Raw genomic sequence first — 12078 nt, 5'->3', positions numbered from 1 at the left:
CCATTCCCCCTCCCCCCAGGCCCTGGTAACCTCTAATCCACATTCTTTCCCTATGAATCTAATATCAGGCATTCTTACTTAACTATATATGTGCCTCCTAAAGTGTAGCAGCAGTAGAAAAGAATGGAACCTTAGGTGAAAAGGAAAGGGATTATGGATTAAAAACTAAATTATTATTTTCTTAACTATAACTTAAATATACTTGAAAACCTTTTATAATGACTGAGTAGTTTTATCCTCCCATTCAGAGACTGCAAAATGAAAGTCCCTCTGCTATGCTAATTCAGCATCTTTCTTCTTTCAGTTACCATGCAGCAAGTGGCCAGGACAGTGGCTAAAGTGGAACTCTCAGACCATGTGTGTGATGTGGTTTTTGCGCTCTTTGACTGTGATGGTGAGTGGGGCCCTCTGGAGGAAGGCGGGAAAGTGCCCTTGAAGCAGACATAGTTTCTAATGGAGACTTGCAGGCAGCTCCAGTGTACTGGCCTATAGCTCTTCTGCTAACCCCTTTCCCACATTAATAGCTCCAGCCCTCAGCATCATGACATTGAGAAATAAAACCCCTGGTCCTGGTTTGTGTTTTCCATTTCTTCTTGTAATTCCAATTTGCTTGTAGGCCTAAATTAATTTATTCCGTAAGGATCTTAAAAACGGAAACAAAAATATTAGACCCATCTTGCTACTTAGTAGATTAGGAGCACTTGAGTATTTGAATGTCTCTAGGAAGAAGTGGTATTGATCTCTCCACCTCCGTGGTACATTTCAGTCATTCACATTCCATCTTAGGATTGCAGCTCCACACTGTGGCTGTTGTGTCTGTGACTGTTCTGTAGTTTAGCCCATTGCTAACTATGAACCAGGCACTGTGCTAAGCTGCTCATTTAATTCTCTGACACAGGAACTATTATTAACAACATTTTACAGATAAGGAAAACTGAGACTCAGAGAGGTTAAGTAATTTTCTCAGGATCACAGAGGTAGTAGTAGATGGCAAAACCAGGATTTGAACCAAAGCTGTGCTGCCTCCCTCCATCCTACATTACTTCCATTGCTCATCTCACAGACAGGATTCATTGTTCACCTTCTTCTAGGAAGCTAGGCTGATGGAATTCAAAACCAGCTCAAAAGCTCCCACCTATGTGAAACTTTCCATTTTGGTCCCAGCACAATGAATCACTCTGTTTTTTCCATTCCTTAACTTCGTTTGATTTGTCTGCATTACCACCGTACACTTTTATCTCCGTGTATGTGACTTAACTTCCGTACCAAATTGTGTGCGTTTTAAGGGTAGTCCTGTTCACCTTTGGACCACCCCCCATAGGGCCTCAGATAGTACTTTGCACATAAAAGGTGTTCATTAACTTAAGCTATTTGAGTTATTAAGTTAAACTTGAGTTATTTAAATCTCCTGCCTGCACCCACACCCTAAATCTGAGTCAAAGGAAGCCCCAGGGCCAGGACATCCTCAGGTAGGGGTGGGTTACTCTCTAGAGCTGCCCTGTCCAATATGATACTGCTAGTCACTGTGGCTATTTAAATTTAAATTAATTAAAATTAAAAGCAATTTAGAACTCAGTTCCTCTGTCTCTCCAGCCACATATCAAGTGCTCAATAGTCACATGGGGCTAGTGGCTGCTGTATTGAATGGCACAAATGAAAAACATTTCCTTCATCGCAGAGAGTTCTAATGAACAGCACTGCTGTAAGAGATGTTAACTTCCCTCAGATTTGGTTTTTACTCTAATCACTTCTGGAGTTTGAGCTTTTCCCAAAAAACATTATTTTTATAATTTTTGAAGCAGTATCTTAGAGCTGGTCTGTGAAGTGAATATGGGAATAAAGGCAGCCACCCTCACAAGCTCCCCTCTTCTCCTAGGAAGTCCTGGGAAATGTTTTCCAGCCTTTTAGAAGGAGGCTCTGTCAATATCAACTTGAATCACCTTTAGATCATTTAACATCTCTTGGGCTTATTTTCTTAATCTACAGAAAAAGAAAGTATATATTAAATAAAAAGCCATTGTTATTTCTACCAGTACAAGATCTTATGTCAAAATGCCAGAGGACAGACAATTCCGATTTGCCAACAGACTTGTTCCTCACAGAATTTAAAGTTGCTTTCACAGATCACACATGCACACAAATGACGGTCAGTCGTATTCCTGGTTCATAAGTAACAGAAGCTGTTCAGACTGATCCGCCCTGGCCCGAGGGAAGCAGAAAGCAAATGCCATAGTAGTTTGAGTGAAATGGCCTCAGGTTTTTTCATCTTAAGCTTCTTTTTATACAAAATATTAAGAATCTTGTTTAGACCTTTTTTGTTCTTTTAATTACATTCTTTTTTATATACTTTGTTTTTATTGAGGTCACGTTGGTTTGTAACATTATATAAATTTCAGGTGTACATCATTATATTTCAACTTCTGTATGGACTACATTGTGTTCACCACCAAAAGTCCAGTTGTCAACCATCACCATACATGTTCCCCTTTTGCCCCCCCCCCCCTTCCCCTCTGGTAACCACCAATCTGTTCTCTGTATCTATGTGTTTGTTTATCTTCCAGGTATGAGTGAAGTCACTCACTAATTTTCTCTCTTCGTCTTACTTATTTTGCTTAGCATAATACCTTTAATTACATTTTTAATAAGCCGTGTTGTTGATTACTTTCAGCTTAGCCAGGCTACTTCTTAACTTTTTATATTGAAGTATAATATACATACAGAAGCTACAAATATCCTAAGTGTACAGCTTGATAAATTTTTAAAAACCAAACACACCTGTATAAGTCAGCATTATCCAGAAACATCACATAACCAGAACAATGAACCCCCCCAGTGCTGCCTTCCAGTCACTTCCTCTCCCAAGGGTAGCCACTTTCCTGACTTCTAGTACCGTAGATTAGTTTTACCTGTTTTTTGTTTGTCTTAATCTTTTGTGTGTGTGTGTGTGAGGAAGATTGGCTCTGAGCTAATATGTGTTGCCAATCTTCCTCTTTTTGCTTGAGGAAGATTGTTGCTGAGCTAATATCTGTGCCAGTCTTCCTCTGTTTTATATGAGACGCCACCAGAACATGGCCTGACGAGTGGTGCTAGGTCCGCACCCAGGATCCTAACCTACAAACCCTGGGCCGCCAAAGTGGAGCACACGAACTTAACCACTACAGGCCAGCCCTTGTTTGTCTTAATCTTGCTGTGAGGTATATCTGAGGTTTCCCATCCTCTCTTCAGCCAGAAAACATGGGCCAGTTTAGGTTTTCAGGTACTCTCTACAGAAGTGAACCATTTATTCCCTCTGTGTACTCTCCTGCCAGACCGATCATTAGTACAGGTCTGTTTGCTGATTTCCTGTTGTCTTATCACCACCAGTAATGACTGCCATTTTTTTAATCAGCAGATATTTACTCCTGGGCATTGGTCAAAGGATATCTGTCCTCTACTGTTGGAGTGGTAACTGTTCCATGTGGCTTGAGGGGGTACCCTTTGGTTAAACCAGATACTCCAAGTTCTCTTCCAGACCTGAGAGTCTGCCACTGAACAGGGTAGAATGCAAAAACTATGAGAAAATGCACTTAACCCAAAGCTAGATTTTTATTTTGGTTTTCACCATGTAAAGCCTGCATCCTCTCTCACCTGGCCTATTGTAACAGCCTCCTAACTGGCTCCCATACTCTAGTTGTGCCATTCTCCAGTCCATCCCCATATATCCAGCCAGAGAAATCTATCCAAAATGGAAATCTAACTGCATCTTATTCCCCTGCTCCCAGTCCTTTCCTGACGCTTCTCTGCCTAAAAGATAAAGTGTGAACCCTTTAACGAGAATACAAGATCCTTGAGGACCTGTCTCCTGCCTGCCTCTTTAGTTTACTTGCCCACCACTGTGTGTCCAGCAATATCTAATTATTTATAGTTCTCCAGCAGCCATGCTGCTTCCTGCCTGTGCCTTTGCTTATGATACTATCACTACCTAGAATGCCTCCCCCGTCTCTTTCCTCCTTGGTTGGCCAATTCCTGCTCATCCTTTGGGATTCAACTTAGGAGTCCCTCAAAGAAGCCTTTACTGATCCATACTTACACCACCCCAAGCTTGGGTAAGATATGCTTCCTCCCCTAACATCCTCTGGCATTTTCCCCGTCATGGCATTTACCAAACTGGTGAAATAGTGTATTTGTCTCTCCCAAAACCAGGGAGTATTTCAAGGGACAAAATCTTGTTTATCTCTTTATTCTCAACACCTAGCACATGATCTGACAGACAATATAATCTCAGTCGATTTTTGTCACACTGCAGTGAACTATCATTGCGTTGCAGTCAGAAAGATCAAACCAGTTTATTTTAGGCCAAGAGGATTGAATTTGGATGTGAGAGAGCACTGGGTTTTAGAACCCATATTGTGCGAGCAATGGAATTTTCTCAATCTTTGTTGTTGCAAGGTCTTCACTTATCCTTGTTGTGTTTGTCTTCCTCTAGGCAATGGGGAGCTGAGCAATAAGGAATTTGTTTCCATCATGAAGCAACGGCTGATGAGAGGCCTGGAGAAGCCCAAAGACATGGGCTTCACCCGCCTAATGCAGGCTATGTGGAAATGTGCACAGGAAACTGCCTGGGACTTCGCTTTGCCTAAACAGTAACCCAAAACTGCAAGACGGGCCACCTCTCCACCCCAGGCACACTGGCCCCTTGAAAAGAGCCTTCACACAGCCCTTCCTGCTGCTGCTTCTGGAAGTAGTGTCCCCTTCCTCCTGAGAATGATCTCAGGATTCAACCAGTTTCCCTCTCCACCCTTCCATGTCCCAGTGTTCTGCTAGGCTCTGATTCTGCCCAATGATTATCCCCATAGGTTCTCAAAAACATGAACAAATCCTAAAAGGTCAGACCTTTGGCACCTTCCAACAACATTACCCATTCAAGTGGATAGTGTTATGGATAAGGAATGCAGGGAACCATCCACATACTGCCAACCCTGGGAAACATCCCATTGTCAAGTCATCTTTGCTGTGGATTTCTATTAAGAATATTCCTTGCTTTTCCTCCTGCTGGTGTTTTTAAGCTACAAGTTGGCAAAACCTCTGGCAGGCAAAAGGAAGTTTGTGATGAATGATAATGAGGATGATCCAGGCACCCTGAACTGGTGGGAAGCCTAGCCAGAGAGGAAGGATCTGTGTCAATCCCCAGGGTGGTTCTGAGGCCTGCTCCAGGAAGGTGATGTGCACGGTGGGAACAGAGCATGATTCAGAATTTAAAGCAGCTGCTTCACAGCTCTCTCTAATCCCTTCTTTTCCTTTCAGGCTTCCTAAGAGGGAGACTCCCTAAGACTCCACCACAACTCTGTGCTTAACAAGCAGCAGTGATTAAGTTCATGTTCTCTGCAAGTGCCATTTCCCCTCCAGGAGTGTGTCTCTGAGGCTGGGGCCTGACTCAGAGCCTATCTACCTTCTGTCTTAAACACTTGCAGAATGTCACTTTAATTATAACAGTTTGCAGTAAACCCCGCCCCCCCCCCCCCAAAGGCTCTTGTCTCCTTTATTTTAGGATGCCCTGGGGCCCTTTTCATTTGACTTCTCCACTGGGTTTCAGAGCTGACTAGTAGCAGACCTGTTTTCTTTCTACCAGAATCTGGTTCTTCCTTTTGAAAGGCAACTTTATGCACAAACAAAAAGTGAGGGCATTTGGAGGTTAGTGGTGGCAGTGTCCCAGCACAGTTTGGATAGCATTTCATCCTGGGCCAGGGTACACAGTCCCTGATTACTCATGCCCCATGATAAGGAACGAAGATAGGGTGGTGGAGTATAGGAGGAATCATCTAGTATGGTGGACCTAAATGTTAAGAACCATAGCAACCAGTGTTATATATGGACTCAACCTTGCCACTAAATCAGTGTGGCCTTGAGCAAGCAAGTAATTTCCCATCTCTTTCCTCATGTGTAAAATGACAGGTAGGGTTGAGCTTAATAGTCTCTAAGGCATCTTCCAGGTCCAAAAGCCTCTCCTTCAGCTCTCCTCCAGAATTCCTACACCCTCCAGAAGAACCAGGTAATGCCCCCTGGCATGACAGAGGCTCAAGTCTGTGCTTCCTGCAAGTCCTGGCAGTTGGTAAGGAGTGCTTATCAGCCAGAGAAGAGCAGAGGCCTGGGTCTGCACCTGTGGCTCCACAAGAACAGTACCGATCCCCGCATTTTCTCTAAAACAACTGAACAACCTCCTTCTAGCATCCTTTCTGGATGCAGATTAGGTATCTCTAAAAGGAGTTTGCCTTATCTATCTCCCACCCTGTCCTCTCAGGTATGTATGAAGTGTAACCTTTGCCTTGCTCATTGTCCCAGGGCTGAGGCATCAGCAAGATGTGCACTTTTCTTAAATTTGTCCCAGAATCCCAAGATCACTTTTTCCTGATCCTCATTTCTCCAGCCTGAAAGAGAAGTCCCATTCACAGCTTCCATGGGACATTCAACCCAGGCCAATCAGCAGATCTCTTCTTATAGGGGAATGAAAGAAGAGATCTGCTGATTGGCCTGGGTTTTCTGAAGCTGAAAACCAGAGCATAGCAGGAGAGGGTAAGGATCTCACCTGCAACATCCTTGGTCAAGGCACCTATCACAGGTACATGCAACTCCAACTGAACTCCATTAGCTCCTAGGAGTGCCCGGGGAAACAGAGGAGGAACAGGTGCTCAAGAAGACAGGACGGCCACACTTTGGCACAACAGGGTAAATATGTAGGTGAGGTACAAGCTAAGTCACCCACAAGAGGCCAGGGTCCCCCAAGAAGTCCTTTAGCAAAGTGGCCTATGAGGAGGCTGAGAGGATTTTAGTAGGCAGAGTTTAGGGATAGTCTGGGTGCATTTGGGAATACAAAAGTCTGATTTGTGCTTCTCTTTCTATTCAAATTGTCTCTTCTACCTAGATAAAATAACCTTCCTCTCTTCCTTCAAGACTCAGCTCAAACTGCCCCCTCCTTAAGAAGCCCTCCTTGATCGTCTTCCAGACAAGACTAGTAGCCCTTCCTTTGGGACCGTTTGCCCACCCATAATGAAACAGCTGTAATTTGATGTAATTTTTGTGAGATTGTCACCCACAAAGTTCAGACCTAAAGCAGTGACATGATCAAAGAAACAGTCTACCACCAAAAGCTAATTTAACAATAATTCTTGGACAATGAAAAAGTCATACTAGCAGTACCTCAGTAAATTCCTCCCACACACTCACAGCCATTCTCTACTTCTGATGTCATTGTTCTCTACTTCTTTAAAACAAAAATAACTCTTTCTCCTGTTCTAGACCTTAGGCTTTGGGGAGGGAAAGAAACTCAGAGGGGTCAGGCTGCTAGGCTTCCTCACCTTGGGCTCAGCATCATCCACAAGGATAAGCAGGGAGAACCTGAAGAGGGAGTTACTAAAGAAAAGGGGCTTAAGAACATGCACAGTCCTCAAAAATGATCATTCTGATAGTTTTTAGTGTCCTACCTAGTTTTAGCTCTGATTGGAGCATATACACGCTAGAACTGAATCGGACTCTGAGACAAAGGAGAGGTCCAGGTAACAACTGCTACTAGACAAGGAGGAAGGCACAGAAGCATGGTCCCCTAGCCAGAGCATCTTCTCCAAGCCCCACAGCCCAAGCAGGTTATGTGCTCCTGACAAGCAGCTCATGAAAGGAAGGAGCAGAGTCAGAGTTCAGCTTTCAGGCTTCAGGTGCCACCTGCCGGCAAGAAGGCTCAGCGCAGGGACTCACTGGCCTGGAGCAGGGGAGGGGAGGCTGCCAGCCTAGCCCCAGCCCTGCTCTGAAGAATAGGGCTCCCAAGGACCTGAGTGGCATAGGGCAGGCCGAGGTGGGATGAACAGCCAGAGATGGACCATAACCATGAAGAGAGACACTGTGGATATAACTATAATCAAGGGGAGGAGAGGAGCAATGCTTATGTATTGTTCTCTGTGGCTCCAGAATGGCAATTTTTACCAGCAAGTGAGAGGGTATGAGTCACTCTGTTCACTCTACAACTCTTTACTGATCACCTACTGTGTGCCAGGCACTGAACAAGGTCTTGAAGGAATTTGCATTCTAGTGAAGAAAACAGAAAAGAAGCAATACGGTTAGATACAGGCTGCTGGGAGAGCACTTAGACTAACAGAAAGGCCATCTAATCCAGATTTGGAAGTTCAAGGCAGGCTTGCAGAGGAAATGATTTTTTTTAATTAAAAAAATGAGACCTGAGAGTTGAGTAGGAGTTAGCAAAGGGGGAATGAGGAGTGTGCAGGCAGAGGGTACCAAGTGTGCAAAGGTCCAAAGGTCAGAAAAGCACGTTTCATTCCGGGAAGTGAAGTTCTAGGGAGTATCAGTACAGACTGGGGAGTGACTTGGTGACCCAAGAATTAATTAAGATGGCAGTCATTCACAAAAAATAAAAGTAAAAAGTACATTTGGATATTTTAAAACACACATAACTCACAGGTTATAGAAAAAAATCATGGAAATTTTAAAATGCTTAGAACTGAATATGATAATGAAAATATGAGATATTAAAACTTGTGGGACACAGCTACAGGGAAACATAAACTTCTTAACAACTTCTATACTTATTTACAGAAGATGAGCTTATTATTAATTAATAAGCTAAGCATCTGCCTCATAAAGTTGGAAAAAGAACATATTAAAACCCAAACAAAAACATAACAGCAAAAATAAGAAATGTAAAAATGTATATAACTAGATACTACAGCAATTTAAAAAATAATATTGTGAACAACTTTATGCCAATAAATTTGAAATAGTTTTTTAGAAAATATAACTTACCAGACACAAGAAAAAATTAAAAATCTGAATAGACTACATAATACATTGAATCAGTAGTTAAAAACCTACTTATGACAAAAAGTACCAAACCCAGATTTATATGAGGGATAAAGAAAATAAGACCTGTCAGCCCCAATAAGGAGTTTGGACTTCTATCTTACTGGTAATTAGGAGCCATGGGGTTTTAAGCCGGAAAATGACATAATGAGCTTTACATTTTAGAATGATGACTCTGCCTGCAATGCCACAGATGGATTGGAGTGGGATCCAGGTTGGAGACTGCTATAATAACAGGTGTTGGAAGCCAGGATTAGGGGAGTGGCTGCAGAGTTGGAGAGTCACTAACCAACTTGGGAGATGTTTAGGTCAGCCCTGCGGGGTAAGGGTGAGGGCTTAGAAACTGAAGGATGGGAAGAGACAGGGAATAAGGATGAAACCCAGACTGTTTGGGTAACTAGGTGTATGGTAGTGCTCTTCAGTGGGATTGGGAGGCTGAGAGAACCAGGTTTGGATGGGAGATGATGAGGCAATCTTTTGACATGTTGAGGTGCCTGAGAAAAATCCCAGTAGGAGTATCTAGTAGGTAGTTAGATATGAGTCTGGACACAGGCAAGGAGTCTAGGGTGGAGATATGGTTTGGGAATCTCCTAAAAAAACCTGAACTCAGGCCAGTCCTGGTGGCCTAGTGGTTGAGTTCAACACGCTCCGCTTCAGTGGCCCAGGTTTGCTTCCGGGCGGGAACCTACCCCACTCGTCTGTTAGCAGCCATGTTGTGGTGGTGGCTCACATAAAAGGAAAAAAGGGGAAGATTGGCAATGGATGTTAGCTCAGGGCGAATTTTCCTCAGCCCAAAAAAACCAAAAAACCTGGGCTCTCCCAATTTCAAGGCCAACTAACTATGAACACATGAAGTCTGAATCAGTTTCCTAAAACCAGCTCCTTCTCTTCCCCAAGGGAAGCTGGGAATAGAGACCACAAGTGAAAAGACTGAATCAAAGAACCTGTACAAGTTTGTTAGAAAAGGCTGCAAGTGCCCTGTGCCCTTATCTGTCCAGCCTCCAGCTCTGGCCCTCCCCAGGTGTCAAGGTCTCCTCTTCCTCCTCTAGGTAGAAGGAAACAGAGCAAGGGACTGAAGTAGAGATCCAGGGATGCTAAGGGGAAATATTCATGTGTTCACTCAACAAATAATTTATTGAAGCTCAAATTGAAAATTCAATTATCAGTCATTCACATTCTTGGGTGAATTTTCATCATCTTCAATGTGAGGTTTAGGTTTTTGTTTTTTCTTTAATAGGTAAACATTCACATGTTTCCAAAATCAAACACAAAAAAGGCATACATTGGAAAGCCTCATTCCCCACCATTCCCACAGCTGCATGGTATTCTATTGTATATTACTGCTTAATCAATAAGGGTAGTTTCTTCAGGAAGAGATTTTGGAGCCTGGAGCTCTCTGAAAGGGAGGTCTTGGCAGGTCGCCTTTGGAGGCAGCAGGGGACACTGGGGAGCCAGAGAGCAAAAGAGCAAAGGACAGGAGCGGAGGGCGCTCCACTGGCTTGGGAATTCTTCCTGAAGCCTTAGGAAGGAATTTATCCCCCTGGCTAGCTCAGGGAAACTCTGGATAAACTGTTTGGGGAGAGAAAAACCTTCCTCTGGGATTCATTTATTCTATTCTTTTAACAAATATATATTGAGCCACTATTAGGTATCAGGCCTTGTGCTCAGGCCACAGGGAACATGAGAGCAAGATCTCCATCTTGGTTTAGCTGGAGACTGCATGTAAACACATTCACAAGCAAAAGACACCAACTGTGCAGGGCAGTGAAGATGGGTGCCCTGCTTAAGTGCTATGGAAATTCAAAGCAGGGAGAGCTCGTGGAGGAGAAGGCCCTTTCTCAGCCTCAGACCCTGGCTCAGATGTCATCTACCCCAGAAAGCCTTTCCAATTTTACACACAACCAGCAGCTCCCTTTTCTGAGCCTCCTTGAGCTTACATACAATCCCACTGTTGTACGTACCACACTGTCCTCTAATTCTTTTACTAGACTGAGCTCCCTGACATCAGGTTCTGTCCTTTATTCATGGTGCATCTCTGAATCCCTAAAGTTCTGCAGAGTGCCTGGCTTTCAGTATAGACAACAGATGAAATTAATTCTGTCTCTTCACTGAGGAGATAGAGTTTAAGCTGAGCCCTGAAGACGTTAGACTTGGATAGATGGAAAAGATTATTAAGGAGGACAGGCAGATAGACAGGAGCAAGGTGAAACGTATCTTAGTAGAGATGGGGAGGGTACAATGGGAGATTAAAGCATGTTAAGGTCAGACTGAATTCTTGGTGTCCCCAGAGAAGAGAACTCTGGCTGCTGGTGGTCACCTAATGCAAGGGCAGTTTCAGCTCTAGGAGCAAAATGAGAGACGTTGAGATTTATTTGGAGAATCATTTTCCCAGTGACTTGTGGATATCTGTGGAGACAATTAAGGATTTTGTCTCTCTTTTTAAGCCTCATCCTCCCACACATACCCTGATTCCAGCTAGTCAGAATAGAAGTTTCTGATTTTTTCCTTAGATCAATATCATGACATTTTGATTTCAAGAACTCTGAGGGAGAAACTGTAATTTCAGTCAGCCCTAGCATACAAGATCCATTTTTAAACAAAATTTATAGACCAAGGGCTATAATGTTTAACATGTACTGAGCAGGAATGTGCCTCTCTTCCTGGCCTTTGGACTGAGAAAGTACAAAGACCATAGAAAGTCAAATTGCCTCAGGACAAAAAACAAGAGACCCCATTTGACTGAGATCTATAAGAAAGGTAGGGAGTGATAATATGGAGGCTGATTAGACCAGCATTCAGGCTCAGTCTGTGATCCCTTCTGAAACAACAAAGCCTTTCTGAAATAAAACAGTTCAGAGAAAGAGCGCAGCAGCAGAGGGGAGGAAAGGAGAAGACTGCAAAAACAAGGCATAAAGAGGTCCTACCACACACACTCCACCCGCCTCTCCAGATCCTTACTGCTCCAGACCTTGCCAACCAAGCCAAATTACTGACTGCAGACTCAACATTTAAATAAGATTGTGTCATTTATATGCATTGCATGAAAGGAGAGGAGGGCTTACCAGCCAATAGCCAGGAGATCACAGTCCAGTTCCTTAACACAACAAAAGTACAGGCCTTCTTTCATACATGAGTACCCTCTTCACAAAGTGAAGTACCTGTGGTCAGCCCGAGAAGAGGAGTCTTATGATACTCAGGAAATGGAAGAGGAGACCTCATGATATTTAGCAGGAGAGG

At 43.5% G+C, this 12078-nt stretch overlaps 1 protein-coding gene across 7 annotated transcripts in view; it reads left to right on the top strand.

The window, feature by feature from the left end:
- The window catches only part of MICU1 (mitochondrial calcium uptake 1), a 266742-nt gene extending 259375 nt beyond the window's left edge, over positions 1-7367 (top strand). For all 7 annotated transcript variants that reach the window (XM_070489912.1, XM_014840267.3, XM_070489910.1 and 4 more), the window contains 2 exons: positions 305-394; positions 4466-7367. In XM_070489912.1, coding sequence (XP_070346013.1) covers positions 305-394; positions 4466-4626 — 251 coding nt within the window. In that variant the 3' untranslated portion in view covers positions 4627-7367. The remainder of the gene's footprint in view (positions 1-304; positions 395-4465) is intronic.
- Positions 7368-12078: the final 4711 nt, after the last annotated feature.

Source organism: Equus asinus, chromosome 2 (assembly GCF_041296235.1).
Source record: "Equus asinus isolate D_3611 breed Donkey chromosome 2, EquAss-T2T_v2, whole genome shotgun sequence".
In the NCBI taxonomy this organism is placed as follows: Eukaryota; Metazoa; Chordata; class Mammalia; order Perissodactyla; family Equidae; genus Equus; species Equus asinus.
This window is presented reverse-complemented; position numbering and strand designations above follow the sequence as displayed.